At 34.6% G+C, this 21,127-nt stretch overlaps 1 protein-coding gene across 1 annotated transcript in view; it reads left to right on the top strand.

Moving 5' to 3' along the window:
* LOC148939856 (nuclear factor NF-kappa-B p105 subunit-like) overlaps positions 1–21,127 on the top strand; it is a 176,674-nt gene that overhangs the window by 143,625 nt on the left and 11,922 nt on the right. The window contains exons 11-17 of the mRNA XM_089105862.1: positions 596–785; positions 2,762–3,033; positions 7,478–7,729; positions 9,819–10,038; positions 10,966–11,135; positions 13,985–14,092; positions 17,260–17,397. Of these exons, the coding sequence (XP_088961988.1) occupies positions 596–785; positions 2,762–3,033; positions 7,478–7,729; positions 9,819–10,038; positions 10,966–11,135; positions 13,985–14,092; positions 17,260–17,397 (1,350 nt within the window). The remainder of the gene's footprint in view (positions 1–595; positions 786–2,761; positions 3,034–7,477; positions 7,730–9,818; positions 10,039–10,965; positions 11,136–13,984; positions 14,093–17,259; positions 17,398–21,127) is intronic.

The following is a 21,127-nucleotide window of genomic DNA, read 5'->3' as shown; positions in this document are numbered from 1 at the left end:
CCCCTCCTCAATACCTCGCTCTTTACGCTAAAGTTTGAATCTGTCACACAACTTTATTTTTTAAAACAATAAAAAACTTTATCATAAAGAGCGAGGTATTGAGGAGGGGACAGCCTCTTTCATATACTGAATAATTTCTGTTCATTTTAAGTTTTAATGTTGCTCCTTACTTTCAGTTAAAAAAACTTGTTTTTTTTATTTAATGGTGCTCAAGAATGAAGTAATAAGCTAAAAAGTGAACCAGAAATTGATCAGCAATGACTGTTGTTACCTTTTTTAAGGAGGGATAAATGTTCTTCGAGCACAGGAATGAAGAAACTATAGGGATATGGAGTAGAGCACCCTTGCCTGGTAGGCTGTTCGATTTTCCGACAGATCTTTGGACAAAATATGTTTAAAATTTGCAAAGAACAGTGAAAATGAAATGTAATTCGAAAATTCGATATTTCAGGGGGGAAAAATCTATATGTGGCTGCGGAGTTTTTGGTAATGGTGAGAGCAAAAAAAAAGAACAAATTTGATAATATTTATTTTATATATCTAAGCAGTTATGTTCATTCATGTAAAAAGTGAAATAAATAAACCTTTTTTACAGTTAAATCCGCGAGTTTTTGGTGGTGCTCCTCGAGCTTATTTAGAGCCCAAATCATCTGTTCCACCCAGAGCTCAGGCTCCTACGATGAAGATCCCAAAGATTGAGAAGAACATTCCTACGATATCAAAATCTGCTCCAGTTGAGCCTTCATTGTCTTTCGAAATTGATGATTATCTATTAAATATACAAGGTAAACAATTGTTTTCTCTGTTATAGTTCAGTTATTTCATAACAGATATTACAGCTGTGAAAGGAAAGAAATTCTACCTGACTTACCACCTGTTGGATAGAAAAAAAAAACACACCGCGAATTGTGTAAAGTTGGTTCCATATTGATTTAGGCAAAAATAACAGAAAAAAATATTATAAATTATAATTTAAAGAAAAATGGATAAAAAATTATTTTACATATTATTATGCACAAAATAATACAGTTTCATATTTTATTGAATTTATATTGAAATTAAGAAAAAAAAAATAAGATGCAAATTTTGTTCTACTCGTAAAAAAGGGGGATTAACGCTAGAAAAAAAGAAAATGAGACAGCTTCAGAACAAGAGCAAATATTCACAAGCGGATGGTGCCACTATTTTCATGAAATTTGTAACTGTCGTTTTTGTGCATACAACGTTGTGCCTTTTGTGCGTCGTGTATGTGCCTACTTGCATCATGCTTTCAGAGATTCAAATTTCTATTATAGCTTTTCTACCACTCACTTGGATTGATTTTGTTTTGAGAAAGATCTCTTATTTTTCTTACCCAGTCTTTCGTTTTTCTTTTTATTCTTTTTTATATTTTGCTTTCATTATCGAAGTTCCGACAAGAGTAAAATTTTGTTATCTTACATAACTTTACGAGTTCCGCTGTCAACTAAGGATTTAGTATGTTGTTGTTTAAATTGAAATTAAAAAGAACAATTTACAGAGAGTAAATGAGAAATTAAGGATTGTACATACTTTTAAGATAAATTTTGATACTGATTTATGTTTCTATGTAGATAATTTTGTTGTTTTGTATTTCGTTAATTTTGTTGAATTTTGTTGAATTTCGATGATAAGTTTTGTTGTTTTATGAATTTTAAATTGTTGGCTAGCTAAACGATGGATATGTAACTTGATGCACCTTTTAACACTGATTTAGAATATACTAAACGCTACCACTGCAAATGCCCCTTAAGCCCTGTCTAATGGGGCAAGATATTGCCGTAGGTTGCAGACAAAATTTTGCTGATTTTGTTGGTTTGAATTATTGTTGTTTCTTCTTTTCGATCTGTTGATTATTATTTTGTTGATTCCTGTTGTTGATTAATTGTTAGCTGTTTAATAATGAAGAGTAATTCTAGCCTGTGATAAAATAATTGAACTTTCATGTCAGTTGAAAACTGCCCAAGGGGCTATAAGACAAAGTCAGTGGGTATAAATAAGGTACTTTTTCTGGCTCAGATTTGATAATAGGGGTTTTTATATTTCTCGGTTGATGTATCCCTGATAGATGTTAAAATGAGGTTTAACCTCAGAAAGAAATTTCAGGGAAGTCAAAAAGTACCCAAGAGGTTGTAAAAATAAATCCGTAATTACCATAATTTTTCAGGTTAGAATGTTATAAGAGTGGCTTTTATATTACCTTATTTACTAGCTCCCTGATTCACAGTTAAGGGAGTTCTAATTTAGAATCAACTTTCAGGCCAGTCAAAAACTACCCAAGAGGGTTTAAAATCCGATTCGTGTATATTCATGTACACGAATATGAATACCCAAGAGGTTGTACCAAGAGAAAGTACCCAAGAGGTTGTAAAAATAAATCCGTAATTACCATAATTTTTCAGGTTAGAATGTTATAAGAGTGGCTTTTATATTACCTTATTTACTAGCTCCCTGATTCACAGTTAAGGGAGTTCTAATTTAGAATCAACTTTCAGGCCAGTCAAAAACTACCCAAGAGGGTTTAAAATCCGATTCGTGTATATTCATGTACACGAATATGAATACCCAAGAGGTTGTACCAAGAGGTTGTACCAAGAGAAAGTACCCAAGAGGTTGTAAAAATAAATCCGTAATTACCATAATTTTTCAGGTTAGAATGTTATAAGAGTGGCTTTTATATTACCTTATTTACTAGCTCCCTGATTCACAGTTAAGGGAGTTCTAATTTAAAATCAACTTTCAGGCCAGTCAAAAACTACCCAAGAGGGTTTAAAATCCGATTCGTGTATACCCGCAAATAATTCAATGCTTCACAAGTCTAATTTTTATCAAGATGGGTTTTGTTCTGACACCAAAAGTAACTTGCTGGATGAATATGGGACGCATTACTTTATCGATGGAAATAATATACGATATAACGAGCTTTTAGACCCAATATGTCCGACTATTAGCCGGGGATTGGAAAATTTGAAGATTGAAGACGGAAAAAACTCCGAAGAAGAAACAACATCTAAGGTATTCTATTCACTAACCTTTTAATTTTTTTATTTTTTGCTTATTTAATATTAATTATTAATAAAACAAAACTCAACATAACTATATCCCTTCCAAACGCTAGGGCATGATATGGAGGTGGGATAATCAAACAAGTCGACACAAAAATAAAATAAAAAAAGGTTAGCCTCAGAAGAGGTTAAAAAAAACAAAAAACAAAGCATAACTACAACATCATGTACCCTGCTGCAATTAACTTAACGCTCAACTCCTTCCTTAACTCGCATCAATAAAATTTAAAATAGATTAACAATATCTTCTAATAATGACGATTTAATACCATTTTTGGTACTTGAGGGTACCATTTTAGGTGAAACAACCATTTTTAATACCATTTTAGATAGCGTGAGACAAGATAAAGTCATGTGAAAGAATAGATGGGAAATATATAATTTGGGCTATATATTTCCACATTAGGGGAAGGGGGTGCAAAGTGTTTCGACATTGTGAATTTAGAAAACAATTCTTACTTCATAATATGCAGAATAATTGTACCTAACACATTTTGCACACAGACCACACACAGACGCCTCACCTTAACCCCCCCCCCCTTACTGTGCAAATACATTGCCCAAATTTGTTTCTAAAGTATTAAATTTTCATCATATTTTGGTATATTTTGTAAGGAATAACCTAACTTCACTTCTTGAGTGGGGTCGCTATAACAGATAAGTACCCCATTTTATTCTGTCAATTGAATATCCTATTATTTTAATCATTAAAGTCACATTTAGAAGACGACTTTTTTTCAGCAGCCTCTTAAGTCCGCCTAATAACAACTAGTTATAATATCCCCATCTAATGAGTTCCATAACTTAGTCTCTCTGGAAACCAGAGAAAATCCTGACCTAGACGTAACCAAATTATTAACATAAATTATATTCATCAACCTCGTACTATGGGAATTAACCTCATTAACATGTGTGGATGGACTTAGAAAAGAAGTGGACTTACCTTAGACGCAATTTTACATAAAAACACCAGTATAAGAATCACGGGGAGTAGCTGCTTGAAGTACTTTAACTTAATGTAAGCCACAGGACATGATTTAGCAGGGCTTATATTAGCAGGCATTTTAATAATAATATTTTAGGAAACTCAGACCGGGTGAAGGATTGCGAACTAATTATTTAATATTCGCCTGTTTACTCATAAACTTGGTTTAGAGGGAGGGGTTTTGAAGATAAGGGAACTTTGGATTTTGAGGGGAAAGTTCAGGTGTTTTTGAGGAGGAGGTTTCTTCGAACCAATCCGCAAGACAACCCATCTTCCATTCACCCTATGTGTGAACATCTTACTGTCTTGTTTTAAGGGGCCTGTGGTCACGGTTGCCACCTATAGAACGAAGTGTTATTTTAGGACTATTATATTAATATTATGTGTAGTACTACCACGTGCTCAGGGTCGCTAAAATAGTGCTAAAATAGCATGAAAGTGCTACTTTTGCACTATTACAGTTGATTTTGTGAGTATAGCACCAAAAATCGCTGTGTAGCACCCAAATTTGGGCAATCGTAGCACTTTAGGAACTGACCGTGGTTGCAACCCTGCCTGTGGTACATTGATTCAGATGTATTTTTGGAGCTTCTAGTATACATTAAAGTAAATTCTTCAGTTTTAGCTTTTAAAGAAATGAAACTCAAACGGTATATTAAATAAGAATTGGACATTTCAGGCTCGTGCTTTGAAATATTCATTTGAGACTTCAAAGAGGAGATCCGGCCACCTTTGTTACAAACAAAGGGAAAAAAACGATAAAAGTATCAACTTTGGAAATATTTTTAAGGAAATCAACATCGGAAAGACCCTTTAAGATATGAAATTCTATATGTTGGCTATAGCCAATTTTAATGTGTTGGCTAAAGCCCATTTTAATGTGTTGGCTGTAGCCCGTAGTTGAAAAGCTGATTTATATAGTAGAAGAAAAGACCTTTAAGATATCAAATCCGAGATGTTGGCTATAGCCCATTCTAATGTGTTGGCTATAGCCCATTCTAATGTGTTGGCTATAGCCCATAGTTAAAAGATGATTCATATAATAGAAAAAACAACCTTTAAGATATCAAATCCTGGATGTTGGTTATAGCCCATTTTAATATTTTGGCAATAGCCGGTAGATTTTTGCTATAGCCCGTAGTTTAAAATAATTGTGTGGATTTTTAAATGGAAACAATTGCCAGTTTCTAACATCTTTGTCTTGACGTGTTTACCTTATAAACTCTATTTTATATAGGCCACGGCCACCTTTGTTACAAACAAAGGGGAAAAAATGATAAAAAATCAACTTCAGAAATATTTTTAAGGAAATCAACTTCGGAAAGACCTGTAAGATGTGGAATTATATATGTTAGCTATAGCCCATTTTAATATATTGGCTGCAGCCCGTAGTTGAAAAGCTGATTTATATAGTAGAAGAAAAGACCTTTAAGATATCAAATCCTAGATGTTGGCTATAGCCCATTTTAATATTTTGGCAATAGCCCGTAAATTTTTGCTATAGCCCGTAGTTTAAAATAATTGTGTGGATTTTTAAATGGAAATAATTGCCAGTTTCTAATATCTTTGTCTTGACGTGTTTACCTTATAAACTCTATTTTATATAGGCCACGGCCACCTTTGTTACAAACAAAGGGAAAAAAAATGATAAAAAAAAAAATCAACCTCAAAAATATTTTTAAGGAAATCAACTTCGGAAAGACCTGTAAGATATGAAATTATATATTTTAGCTATAGCCCATTGTTTATTGACGTTTTTACCTTATAAACTCTATTTTATATAGGACACGGCCACATTTGTTACAAACAAAGGGAAAAAAATTAAAAAAAAAAAAAAAATCAACTTCAAAAATATTTTTAAGGTAATCAACTTCGGAAAGACCTGTAAGATATGGAATTATATATATTGGCTATAGCCCATTTTAATATATTGGCTGTAGCCCGTAGTTGAAAAGCTGATTTATATAGTAGAAGAGAAGACCTTTAAGATATCAAATCCTAGATATTGGCTATAGTCCATTTTAATATATTGGCAATAGCCCGTAGATGTTAGCTAAAGCCTATAGTTTAAAATAATTGAGTGGATTTTTAAATGGAAATAATTGCCAGTTTCTAACATCTTTATCACGACGTGTTTACTTTATAACCTTTATTTTATATAGAAATAGAAGGGATTATATTTTCAACTGGTGCTATTGCTAATCTTATGAAATTAATATTTCTTTTGCCCCTGAATAACTAGAATTTTTTTGCCCTACAGTCCTGAACAACTAGAGCATTGCCTTTAGAGCTTAATAGAAAGCTTAACAGATGTTTTTGGTTATATCTTTGTATCACAAGTTCAATGCTATTATATATTTTGTTGATTCTTATTACCAGTTTTTTGCTATCAGAGAAATTCTTAAATTTCTCTGTGAAGCTAATTATTTCAGGGTTTCAACCTGGAATCAGAAATGGAATCACCCCCCCCCCGCCTTCGAAGAATTCAACCCTAAAAAAGGTCTCCAGGAAGCTTTGGATCATTTTATCTTGCTCTCACATCTTTATCTCAACATATTTACCTTACATTTACATTTATGTATTACGTATAAATGTAAGGTACCTTAAATTTTAAACAGAAGATTCTGGAAATATCCAGAGTTTTTATATCTGTTTTCACTGTCTAATAAAAGGACTTATCCTCATTTGAAGTTTTATATGTTCATAGAAGATTCAAAGATCCATCTTCTTTTGAACTTGTTTTTTGTTTGTATTGTGAAGTTAATATTGATTTTGCCCCTGAACAGCTAGAGCTTAATGAGCCCTAAAGCCCTGAAGAACTCGAGCTTTTCGCCTGGAAATTAGTAGAAAAAGTGATAGACATTTTTTTAGGGAGGGGGGGGGGGGGTAAGTCCAATTGTATCATATATTGTGTTTGAATCTCAATACCAGCTTTTTGTTTTTGGAAGAATGCTTAAGTTTCTCTGTGGAACTAATTATTTCAAGGTCTGGACTTGGAATTGGAAGGGGTGGGTCGTCCCCTCCTTCTCAAGTTTCAGTCCTAAAATCACGGTTTTCAGAAAGCTTTGGATCAATTTATCATGCTCTAATATCTTTATTTCAACCTGTTTACCTTATAACTTCAATTTTAAACAAAAGATTTAAAGATTCATCTTCTTTTAAATTTATTTTTTTGTTTGTTTCGAGAAGTTAATATTTGTTTTGCCCCTGAACAGCTAGAGCTTAATGAGCCCTAGAGCCCTGAACAACTCGAGCTTTGCCCCTAGAGCTTAATAGATAGAATGATAGATTTTTTTTTTTGGGGGGGGGGGACAAGTCCAATTGTATTATATATTGCGTTTGAATCTTAATACCAGTTTTTTGTTATTGGAGGAATTCTTAAATTTCTCTGTGAAAATATTTATTTCAGGGTTTAGACGTGGCGAAATTGGTGGGTCTCAGTCTTGGCTGTAGTTTACGGAAGTTTGCAACGACTGGAGATATTCTTCCCTTAATGTTTAAATTGAACAGCTTAGTTGCCCTTCAAGATAATAGTGGAGATAATTCTTTGCATGCTGCCTTAACTCACTATCAGCAAGATGCGTTTGGGCTCCTTCTTGCTGCGGTGTCTTGTCGTGACAACCCTGGTGATATTTTGAACGTTTTAAACTTCAGAAGACAGGCAAGTTTTTTTTCTTCTTAATTTTGTTTGGTAAAGATTTATCTTTTAAATACTATAAGGATAGTGTAACCTGTTAGTCAGTTTTATTTACGTAATAGTAAAAACGGTTTCCTGTCAAAGGGATTACTTTTAGGACTTTGGGTTATATAGAATAAAATTTGATAATAAAACGTCTCTGTTGTATTGATTAGTCTATCAGCTAGAGGTGTTTGGGCCCTTCTTACTGCAGTGCATTAAGGTGACAACGCTGGTGTTGTTTTGAATGTCTCCAACTTGAAAATACTTGCATGTCTTTCTAATTATGTCAACATTATTCTTAAAAGTAATAGATGAACGTTAAAACCACTATATGAGACTTTCGGGTCTACCGGGAAGTTTTCACTTATCAAACCCAATGTTTAGTGTGAGCTATTAAAAGATGTCGAGTATGCTTTACTGAGGGTTTATTGGGGAGACAGAGGTAATTGTTGTTGTCAACTGGTGTGATCCTGCTATCGCCGAGGGAAATATCCTATGGAGGATCTTGCTTCATTTAGAAATACGACTTTCAACTAAATGCTTAATATCTACTTAGCATCAACTAATTACGTTGATGCCAGGGGGAGGCTTAGGGGGGTTTGAACCCCGCCCCCCCTTCCCAAATGTTTTTCCAACTCGTAAAGACGTAACAAAAATGAATATAAACAAATTTTGATGCTTTTTAAAAAGTTGTATGTAACCTCTCCCCCAGCGACGTACGCCGGGGGGGGGGGCTCCGGGCCCGGCCCCCCCTCCTAAATCTCACGATTTTTTTCATTTTCCCATAATTTTCTGATTTTTCTCACAGAATAATGGGTTTGAAGGATTTGGCCCCCCCGAAACAAATTGGCCCCCCCCCCCCGAAACAAATTCCTGCGTACGTGCCTGCTCTCCCCTCCCTGTCCGAAAAAAATCCTAGATACGTTCTTGAAGACAGCGGTTACTTAAGAAAAAAAAATATTTCAAAAAGTACTGGAAGCCAGGGGTAGTTTAGCTTAAATGGGTAGTTTAGCCATGGGTAGTTTAGCTTCCATGTCTGTCAAGATATCCATACCTAGGCATGTAAGTCTGGCAATATACGGGCTTAAACGTAGAATGTACTGCCGGATATATGTGTAAACATCACACTCTAGTACGGATGATAAATTTAGCCTCAAAAGAAGCTTCCTAATTGGTAGATTTTGAAATCCTAGATTCCTAGACATTGAAACGTACAGTTGAAATGTAGGTTATTTGTAACATCTTTTCATGACGGGAAAGCCAATGACGAATTCAATCCTAGCAATCAAAAGTTGTTGATTATACCACATTGAAGATCCAATATTGAGGGCCAAGGTAAATAATCTGGTCTGCTGGTTTGTTCTTGATATTCAGATTGTTTTGGGGAAAAAATCTCACTAACACCGTTGATAATACGGATTATGTTAAAAAAGATGAAAGAAGATTGACCATCTCAGTGGCTAAGTCCAACATTAAAAACTGATGGATAGAAACAGTACATTGGTGGATAAGCTAAGGAAGGTGGGTAAAGTGTAAGGACATATAGAATTGGAGACATATCGTTTTTTTTTGTAACTTACTCAGTTAAGGCAAACGATAACTGTGTGATGGCTTGCTAAGCTTTTCCCGGTTTCCTTTTTAAGTTTTGTGTTGTTTATTAACTCAATTTTCATTTTAACCCCCTCCATTTAACCCCAGTTTATCTTTTTTTTATCAGTAATTAACCCCAGATTGTATCTGAACACCATCCAACAAATGCAGCTTACATTTAGTCCTTTTCGTTCAACCCCAGGCTGCATCTTACATCTTTACAAAATTCTTGAAATCCGAGCTTAAATTTTAATCCCACAACTCCAATAATCCCATAATTCTAGTTTACGTTTCAACCACGGTTTAAATTTCTAGCTGCCTTCTATTTTAACCCCTCTATTTTTTATTTTACCCCCTTATCCATCAAACTAACTCCAGATTATGCTTTCACCCTCATATTTATAGTTTCTATTTTAACCCAATCTGTTAAATCCCAGTTAGCATTTTAATCACACCTGTATAACCCCAGTTTATGTTTTAGACTCCTCTCCATATTGCTGTGACGACTAACAATAGTGAAGCCGTAAGACTCTTACTACAATCTGGAGCTGATAGTGATATAGTTGATAAAGATGGCAACACCTGTATTCATTTGGCATCTTCTGACCCATCTCTTTTCAACTGCCTTAAAGAGTTGCTCAATCCAAAGAATCGGGCTCAGTCTAATGTCAAATTTTCATTGGAGGCTAAAAACTATTCAGGTAGGAATTTCTATTTGAATAAAAACTTTTTTGTCTTTTTATTTCTTTTATTGTTTATTGAATTACATTGATTTATCATCCTCAGTGCTAAGGATGCATTTTTGGGAAGATAAGGACCTCGGTTACTTTCAGCCCCTAATTTTTCGCTACGGGTTTTCGCGACAGTTTTCTGTTGTGAATACTCCCTCCCCCTCTGTGTAAAGACACCACCTTAGGTATTTCCTGTGGTGGTGAGGTAGTTTTACAGCTTACTTTCAAGATAACTGATTTTTTTATTCTGTGGTTTGGTGAAGTCCATATGAACTCAAATGTCATTATAGCAATAAATAAGGGGGCGAAAGCTCCCCTCAGACTGCGTAGACGATTGTTTATTTTGGATAATAATGCTTTGCTTCAAAAATCAGATACATTTAATTAACTCTTTTTCTCGTAGCATTGCTGTGCAAAAGTTAAATTCTGGGCACTGGCACTGGATATCACGGCTTGGGCTTTTTCTTCGCTGGATTTAGTAATAATACCCCAGCGAATGAGGCAGCAGCGAATGAGGCAGTAATAATACCCCAGCGAACCCCAGCGAATGAGGCAGCAGAGTCACTCAAATATGAAATCACATCCTAGAAATGGAAATTTCAAAAGATATGTGTGGTTGCATCAACTTTATGAATGATGATATCATTCTACATTGTGATATTATATCCCTTATCAAAAGTTTCGTATCAGCAATAGAATTAATCATTGTTTTACTAAAGATTTTTCTTTTTAGCCTTAGAAAGTTTGTTTTCGTTTAGGCACAAGTTTGTCAGGATGAGTTCCTATTACTTCCTCTGATTGAGTTTATTTAGGTACATTTCATTTCTACGCTAGTAGCAAAGACATTTATCAAATTATATTTCACTATTATTTTGTACATTTTATCTTCTCTTCTAGAGGGCTGCAGTCCTTTGTATAAATGTGTCACAAGGCAATGGCTGGAAGGAGCTGAAATTCTTCTCCAAAGTGGTGCAAATCCGAATGAAAAGGACTACAGACTAGGAAGAACACCCCTTCATGCCGCTGTAGAATGTGAATCATTAAGTTTAGTTCAATTAATACTTAAGGTACGTACTTAAGGTATATAATAATTAACAATAGTTAAATATGTTTGTATGAGAATAGTAAAACCCTTTTTCTTGCCGCTGTGTAATCAAACAGCTCGTGGTAATAAACTGTAAGTAAGGAGTGACTCGGCTCAATAGTAACCGAAACTCTAAAAACGAAATTTTAATATCAATAGATACATCAAAAGAATCAGCTTATAATGCTGATTCCAATTATATAAGATTCATCTAGTCTAATGTTACCCATCGAAAGTTGCGAGTCTGAGAAAATTTGCCGGATTTTCGAAGTAGGGGGAAAACACCCACTAAAATAAAGGAATCTATTGAAAATCATATCGTCAGATTCAGCGTACCAGAGAGCCCTACTGTAAAAATTTCAAGCTCCTATCTGCAAAAATGTGTAATTTTGCTATTTTTGTCAGAAGAAAGATCACGGATGCGTGTTTATTTATTTTTTTTCCCATGGAAGATTGTATCGAAATAATGGTCCTAGATGATTATGAGATGGTGTATTCAAATGGAAATTCAAAGTTCTAGTGTCTTTTTTTGAGCGAGATAGCAATTTCATTCAGTAAAATTAAAAAATCAAATAACTATGTCTTTACGATTAAAATGAACCCCACTCCGTGTGCAGAGGCCCGTAAGTTATGAAGTTTGCCCATTTTCTCCGATTAGCTTTGGTTATTGGGAAGTATATATATATTTTTGGAGGGGGGGGGCGTTTTGCTTCGGATGGATTTCTATGGGTAGAATCTTTCTTGGGGAGGGAAATGTCTGGGGGGTGAATATTTTAAGGGAAGTTTTACACTGGAGAGTTATTGCAGAATTACTATACGAAATTCTTTTTAATTGTCTTAAAGTTTCTTTGCCAAATTTTTCATATGAAGATGTCCCCGGGGGAATAATCCAAGTGCTTTTTTCCGCGTGTATTGATTTTCGGGAAATAATTTCCACGGAAGACGGCATTTGGAGTGATCGAGAAACCGATTAGAGATCACATTCTTATTCAAATGAAAGAATGCTAAGAAGGATTTTTCAGGCTGAATCGTTCGCAAGCAATTTTACAGGAAGGGGGATTCTCAGCGAGGATGGAATTGCCTGAAAGGAATTTGACGGGAGGGGGGGCGGCACTTTACGTCGGATGAAGTTTCCATGGAAGAGTTTTCCGTGAGGCAAAGGGGTACATGTCATAGAGGATGAGCCAGATTACTGGCATCATTTGAAAAACAATCAGAAATTATTCCGTATATGAAGAGGTTGCCCTCTTCTCAATACTCCGCTCTTAACGCTAAAGTTTGACTGTTTGTCTCAATTTTTTAAGAGCGTTTGCTGAAACACGGGGACCGTTTAATTAGAATAGGAAGCTTTTTAAAAAGTGCTTACAGCTTTAGCGTAGAAAGTGAGGTATTTAGGAACAGAATTTAAAACGAACAGAAATTATTCCGTATATGAAAGGGGCTACTGGTTTGTATCTGTTGCGTATTCCTGGAATGGACAGGTTATTAGGCGTAATAACCTAGTACGAAGAAAAAATTATTGTGAGCTTAAATTGCTTCCAAAAAGTTTCATATATGCACAAATTTGATCTATATATCACTATTTAAAAATTTAGTTGCGGTAGCCCACTCTTTGCAAAGTAGTTCCTCACTATCCATATTCGGATCTTCCGTTCCATTAAATACCCGGATAATAATACTTCTACCCACTGTATTATCTATTTGTTTCTGCCACTGTATGTTAAATACCTCTTATTCACTGCTCTATCTGTCAGTCGGTTCTACGGTGGTACTATAGCGTATATGTTTTTAAGTATAAATTTTGGAACTATCATTCTATTCTTAACTCCTTTCCAACCTAAATAGGACTTTAAAGCTTGTTTAATCGCTACAAGTACTGCTCCCTGTCTAATTACACTACTCAATGTAATTTTTTTAGTAAAAAAGTAAATGTCAAACAGTAGCCCTTGAGCACTGTTTTTAGTATTATTTTATTTTTAAAAGCCTTTGAGCAAGAAGAAAAGTAGGATGTCGTATTAGTGCAAGCCATATCTCTTTCTCAAGCCTGAACAAAGCGCTTAACCTGGCTTAAGACCGGAAAGCAAGAAATCCTCAAGACGTCAAGTTGAATCCGTAAGCCTGCGTAAATAAGGCTTTCTGTGTGCATATGCCTGTCCTGGTCACTATAGGGTTTTTAATGCCCGAGTCTATTCTATGGACAAGGACCGAGGTTGTGCAGGTTAATTTTCTAGGGGAACTACCTCAGACTCATTGTATATACGTCTATTGAAACATTATGCTATGACATGGAAGCAACTTACAATCGAATAACATTCTAAAATATGGTTTATTTTATAAAACAAAACAAAAAAACCGCGAAGAGCTATAAACTATTCAAAATCTTTTGTACTGCTATGATTTACCACCCTCAAGGAGTGCCAATCCTTGAGGTCAGGTTTCTTTTACTCAATGTGTTGACCAAACATTGAGTTGCACCCAAGCACATCGTAAAAGTTGAACCCAAACACAGTAATGAACCTGCACGATCAGGATTTCACTTCCTTCGATAGGGAGGGAGAATAAAGCTTACGGCGGAGTAAGGACTCATCCTCATCACGGGAACAGCCCGACCTACCCAACATCTTCTCGTCGGGGTATTATTCGGTCCACTAATACCCCAAATATTAGTTAGCAATACGGCGTTTCCTTATTTATGCTATATGCTGTATTTTTTATTGTTGTTTATAATAATGAATGAAATTTTATCATGCATTTTCTTCTGTTTTACAACACGGATGGTTCTGAACATGTTATTTGTTGCAAATCTAATGTATCTGTTTCCTTAATTTTTAGTGTAAGGAAACCAATCCAAACATACAAGCTTATGATGGAATGACTCCTTTACATTTGGCAGTTATGAATCATAACAAAGACATTTGTATTGAGTTGATGAGGTTTGGGGTAAGTTTTTTTCAATTTCTTTGTTTTTGTAAGAAGCTATTTAATTTCTGCTTTTGAAAGATTCAAAAACACCGGGGATGCCACCAGGCCACTGAGTAGGAATAAAACTGGTATTTCATTTTGGATGAAAAATGAGGTTATAGTCTATGTATAAGTCATGCATTATCTTTCTCTATATAAGTCATTCTCTAGGCCTATTGCCGAAGACAAATTCTTTTTACAGGAGATCCTGAAACCCAACTGGCACCACTTCAGAGGTACCAATTGGATAGGGCCATACTGCTTAAGGCCCTATCCAAAATACGGCTTTAATAGTGAATTGTAGTGACAATTGGGTAAGTTTGCAACATTTCAATTAGAGATATGATGTGGCTCCAAGGCCGTTCTCAGAGAAGAGGTTAGGGGGTTTGAACCCCTCCCGAAATGTTTTTGACTCGTAAAAACGTAAAAAATGGATATAAACAAATTTTGTATACGTTTTTTGAGTTTTTTTTTTGTAAAAAAAAAAATCTTTTGGTAAAACCCCTCCAAAATAATCCTGGGTATGGCCTTGTGTGGCTCCAATATCTGTTTTCTGTAATATCATCCACTTACCTCACTACCCCCCTCCCCCGCCCCCGACGAATTATCTATGTTTTTACTGCCGCTCCCTAGCCCATACGGCGAGTAAACAGAAATATATTTTGATGTTCAAACGTAAAGCTATGTTTACAAGAATACATTTTTTGCTCCAAACTGTCTTTATTTACATTTTTTTTTATTTTATCGTTGTTTTTGGTGAAAGCAAATGCTGAAATATCTATCCTTGTTGTGCCTGCTAAGCAATGAGACTGACCCTTAAAAGTTTTCTCAATTCGATCTTGCTCCAAACTTTCATTATCTCTTCTATACTACAAGGAACTATTTTGTTATAATCAGTTAGAAAATGTAACGATCTTTTTCTGCTATCTAACAACGGATCAACCAATCTGCTACCTAACAACCGATCCCAACTTAGAGGGAGAAAATGCATCTAAGTATTTGCCAGACTAATAAGTTTACATATTTTGTGTTAAAATTCTTTACATATATCAGCAAATCTTTACTGATATCAGCAAAGATTAAGTGTGACATTTCTCAGCAAACCAGTAAAATGACCTAAATCCTTCTTTCTGAGATTGACCATTTAAATGTTGTGCTTAATTATTGTGCATAGTTTATGTACAGTGAGCTCACTCGTCTTAATACTATGCTCTGACGGTGTACAGGCACTCGATCCTGCTAGTAATGTTGACCTCATACCCAAAATTTTTCTTTAAAAATTAATCCTTTTTTTTGTTTTGTTTTAAGAAATTTGTTTGTTTTGAATTAATTTTTTTTTGTCTCAGCTTTGTGGTGTGAAATAGAAAGGAAATAATGGCAAAATCATTTTTATTTCAAATCAAATCATTTTAAGAAATGTGTTTGGAACACTTGTTTCAACACTTATTGTTCCCAATGTTCCCCATTGTTCTCAATATTGTTCTCAATGATTGGCAGCTAATACTATGTCTGTATTTTGCCAGATCCATCTTACAGATATGAGTACGGCTGTTCCAGCCTTTTCCATGTTCTTAAATATTTCATGTTGTAATACGAACTTCTTACTCGTGCCTTATTTCGTTTTAATTTTTGCATTTCTTATTAATAAAAAATTCTAAAGAAAAAAGATCAAAATTTTTTTTTTAAGGTGAACAAAAATACTGAAAAAACAAAGCGAATATTTCGGGAGGATAACCGCCTCCCTTCTTCAGCGTGAATAGAAAATTACAAGGAAAATGCCAAAAAATGTGGAAAGACAAAGAAAACCAAACAATATGGAGAGTGAAGAACTAAAACCAAAAACCTAACACTAAAGGCGAGTCACTCACCAATACTTATGAATGAGTATGAAGAGATAAAAGTCAACCAAATTCTAACACTCAAATTGCCAAAAAATTATATAAAAGTGGACCCAGCCGAACTCGCTTTGAAAAAGCTCATCAAATAGAGCAGTGACCTTTATTAAAACAACTTAAAAATCCGGTGTAAAAAATGTGGCTTCGGTAGAATTTGAACCCGCAAGCTCTTGCGTATTCAATAAGTGCCCTGTCGCTTAACTGTGATAACATGTTCTCGAGAACCTGAAATCTTGCCAAATAATTGAACGCCCAACCAATATACCTCCACAATTTCAGATTTCTTATAATGCGATTTTGCCTCATAAATCTCGGCTTGAATCTTTCGTGGAATTGAGAAATTATGGCCTAAAAATACTTTACCCTATATGGTTTCCAATGGTTTCTCCTCTAAGCACACCCATGTGCGTTGATTTATCAAGCTAGAGGTATCAACTCCATCCAAAGAAAAAAAAAGCTTTCGTTTCAAATTTTTATTCTTAGGTTAGAGAGAGGCAAGAAGTATAGTATCAAAAGTACCTAGTTTAGGGAAACAAATGTAATAATGTTTCCAAAATGCAAACATACCAAAGCAAAAAGGGTGACTACAAGGGCGGATACGGGGGGTTTTTTTTGGGGGCACGTGCCCCCCCCCCCCCCAGAAGGTTGAGAGTTGCGCTAATTACAGGGTCGGAAGGGTGAAAAATACCGATGTGGAAACCAAATTTCTATCGGTGCTCGGTACCCCCCCCCCCAAACATGAATTCTTTATTCGACCCTGGATGTATATGACTTTAATGGAATTTCTCTTTTGCTAGGGATTGAGTTTATCAGCCTAAAGGGAAGGAGGAAAACAGACACAAATCTTTTATCTTTAATTAATTTTTTTTGTCTCAGCTTTGTGGCGTGAAATAGAAAGGAAATACTGGCAAAATCATTTTTATTTCAGATCAAATCATTTTATTCTAAAGAACCACTTTCATGGGCATTGCCCAATTACAGTGCGTCATAAAGAAATGTCAGTCAAAAAAAAAAAAAAAAAAAAAAAAAAAAAAATTAAAGGTAAGATTGTACCCGTGCATGAAACTCGGAACAAATGTTCCTTTGTACCACATATTTTTCGCGTTTATTTCTTTCAGCTTTGGGACTGGCCCTGTGACAACTCTTAGAGGTCATTTGGGAATAAAATCGGAGGGAAGGATAGCACGGTGTTTATGGGTATCTAGGCAATTTTTTTCCAAAATTCATATTTAGCTTCAACCTTAATTTCAGGCCAACCCCCATATAAGCTGCTATGTACCTGTTGGCTATAGTAGTCTCTCAGATGGAAGTAGTGATGAAACCGATGAAGAAGATTTTTATAACAAATTTTCTCGTACTCCACTTGAGATGGCTAAAGACATTCCAGAGGTATTTTTTCATAATTTTGTAGAAAAAATCGTGTATTCTTTTATGTGTCTCTCCTAGCTTTCTTATCTTGTATGCATATTTCTTCATTATCTTATCGTTCTGTGGTAATCGTACAGTATTCCTTCTTTATTCTATATAATATTCTCCACTTTACTTGTGCTGTATTACTTTTTATTATATTCTATATACTTTGCTCTAGTGTGGTTATTCTGTATGATGCTCCTAACCGTTGTATAGTGTTCTTTTCAATTTTTATACTCATATATAGAAGGAAGGGGGTTTGATTACAGGATAAGTGCTATGTATAAAAAACCTGCTATGTATAAAAAAAAAAGATGAAAAATTTAAGTTGAAAAAACTAAACTTTTTTGAGAAGCATCATGATTTTTTTTTAAGGTGAAGAGAAAATTCATTTTTATTAAATATCAATATTCAAAAAAAAAAAAAAATATCAAACAGACCTACCACGTGAAAATCTATACAGATTTGTTTGTGGCAGGACTCACTATTTTACTCACTCATATATATATATATATATATATATATATATATTGAAAAAAACTTACTCACATTGAAAAAAAAAATGCAATCATATAAATAAGTAAGAAATAAACCTCATGGGAACCGCGAACCAATACTTACACAAGACAGAAGACAGAATACAACCCTCTCCCCCCCCTCGCCCATCCTTATTCATTAAGGAATTCTTTATCTTATTTTTAAAGGGGACACACTCTCAGCCATACCAGTGCTTTGCTAAAGACTGTTCCATACAGAAACACCCACATTCCTAAATAAAAAACTAGACCTAGCAGTGTGTCGTCTCTCGTGTACTATATCCGCACAATTCCTTGTATCATAAAAATAGTACGCAGAATTCGATGATAAAACATCACAAAAGTAATTAGGTGCTATTTATTGAAACACTGATACACAAAAATACCGGTCTGATATTCCCTCAACTGCCCAACATTTAAAATATTAAAATGGTGATAACAATCCATTGTACTTTCACAATTTTCAAAATCACCGAGAAGGCGCAGTGCTTTATTCTGCACAATTTATATCCGTTTAAAATTTACAACAAAATTACTAGCCCACACAGAACAACCGTATGCAATATAAGGATGAATAAGTGAATTATATAAAATTTTCAAAACTGAAACAGGAAAAATATGTTTAAATCTACGAATCAGCCCTAAGCCCCGCGCAACTTTCACCGATACAATTTCACTATTTTTTTTCCAATTTAAACTACAATGAATCTGAAAACCAAGATAACTTGTACCAAATATCTGCTTAATCTCCGTACCATTAAAATTAACTAAACCAAAAACATTATCAATAACTCCAGTACGACTAAAAATCATGTAATTAGTTTTACTCGCATTCACTGCTAAGCAACTTAGACTAGTAAAAATATGCAGGTCAAGTAGCACTTTATTTGCTTTTGGAACAAGCTCACTCAAAGCCTTTCCAGCAATCTTTATAGCTGTGTCATCCGCAAAGGATGTTATGGCGGCATCAGGAATGGTGTCAACATAAATTAAATATAAAAGCGGACCTAACACAGAACCTTACGGTACTCCAGATAGTAAAGGACGAGGTGAACTGACAATATCCCCCACTACTACACGCATTGATCTACCATACAAATACGAACGAAACCAATAAATCCAATTTCCTTTTATCCCTAAATGGGACATCCTATCTAACAACAGCTGAAAATCAACAGTATCAAAAGCTTTCTTAAAATCAATAAAAATAGTTAAAAGAGTAGAGCCGCTCTCGAATACATTGTTTAAAACATCAAGAAGGTGGTGCACTGCATGGCTAGTAAAATGAGATTTTCGGAATCCAAATTGCGTGTCACATAAAAACCCAAGAGAATTAAGGTAGGAATATAGTTTCTTATGAACTGCCTTTTCAAATATTTTTGAGAACAATGGCAGAATCGATATAGGTCTCCAGTTTGACATTTTTCTTTTATCACCACCTTTATGTAAAGGTATAATTTTTGCTTGTTTTAAAGCATCTGGGAACTGACCTTTTTCTATAGATAGGTTCACCAAATATAGAAGACAAGACAAAAGGTAAGCGGCGACAGCCTTAAATGCCTTAAGGCTAAGATTGTCAATTCCTGCTGAATTCGATTTTATTGTTTCCAGTGCGTCCTCGAGATCAGACTGAGTGCACTTTACGAATTTCATGGAACGACCATGAAAAGCGTCATTTTTATACCCATGGTCAGCAACATCATTTTTAACATCAATTCCCACATTTGAAAAATATTTACAAAACTCATCAGTAACACCTTTCTTACCTTTAACTTGGTTTTCACTGACTACAAGTTCATCCACTGAGTCTATAGTGTTATAACCACGTAGTGCCTCATTTATCACTTGCCAAGTTCCCTTAACATCACCGTTTTTATCGCAAAACTTTTCTGAACAATAATGTTTCATTGATGACCCTCTGAGGGAATTCACATTGTTCCGAGTTTTCCTTAATTCTTCAAGGTTTTGTTGCGTTGGAGAATCAAGGTACAACCGATAAAGTTTGTTCCGTTCACCAAATTTCTTCCAAAATTTTATTCTTCACCCACGGTTTCTTTGGGATATTTTTCTTCTTACGAACACCCTTCACAGGGCAACACTTCTCATAAATAGGTGACAGTATTTTAAAAAAAGTGTCAAATACCGCCGATGTGTTTTCTTTTTCATTCATATTTTCCCCCCAAGAAACTATGCTTATCTCTTTTTGAAATTGTTAAAGATTTTCCGGCTTAAGATCCCTAGCTGTCGTCTTCCACATTTCAAAAACATTTTTTCCAGTGTCCTGAATTACACACGCCAAAGGAAGATGGTCAGGACCTGGACATATGATCACGTCCCAATAACTTTTCGGTATAAGATTCGCCGATAAATAAATATTATCAATAAGGGTAGCCGACTGACTAGTAATCCGTGTCGGTATTTCTGCTACCGGAAAAAAATTGTGCGGCAACATAAGACTAAAAACAATCAAGGTTAGAACTTCTTAAATTAAGAAGATTAAAATTAAAATCACCAATAAAAACCCGATCCAATTTTGTCGCCGCTGTATCGGAAATAAACTTCTCAAAATCGTAAAGAAAATCCTTCGGATTAACACTAGGTGGCCGGTATACTAAACAAACCAACAACTTTTTCTTCTCCGAAACTTCAATCTCAATAGAAAAAGTTTCGATCTTACCTTCAATCCAACAATTTAAATCCTTCTTTACTGTGTATCTTATATGATCCTTAATTATAAATGCAAGTCCACCCCGCATGATAGAATTTCTTGATTTTGAAACCAGCTTGTACCCTGGAAAAGTATATGATGGGAGAAAGCTATCCTGTAAGGAACAGAATTAAGAAAAAAAAAAAAAATACTTGTTAGAGCTCTCACTGGTTAATCATCTGGGTTGTCATCAGAGCTCTCACTGGCTCTGGTTAATTGCAAAAAAAAAAATTGAAATTAAATTGAAAAGGTTGACTTGCAATGCTGACTAAATCCAAGGAGAAAAAAAGGTATTTCGGACAAAAAAAAGGTATTTCGGACATAAAAAAGGTATTTCGGCTATTTCGGACATATATATATATATATACATATATATATATACATATATACATATATATATATATATATATATATATATATATATATATATATATATATATATATATATATATATATATATATATAT

The sequence above is a fragment of the Artemia sp. Qi Xiang Cuo genome, chromosome 20 (genome assembly GCF_049724085.1).
Source record: "Artemia sp. Qi Xiang Cuo chromosome 20, ASM4972408v1, whole genome shotgun sequence".
Taxonomy (NCBI): domain Eukaryota; kingdom Metazoa; phylum Arthropoda; class Branchiopoda; order Anostraca; family Artemiidae; genus Artemia; species Artemia sp. Qi Xiang Cuo.
This window is presented reverse-complemented; position numbering and strand designations above follow the sequence as displayed.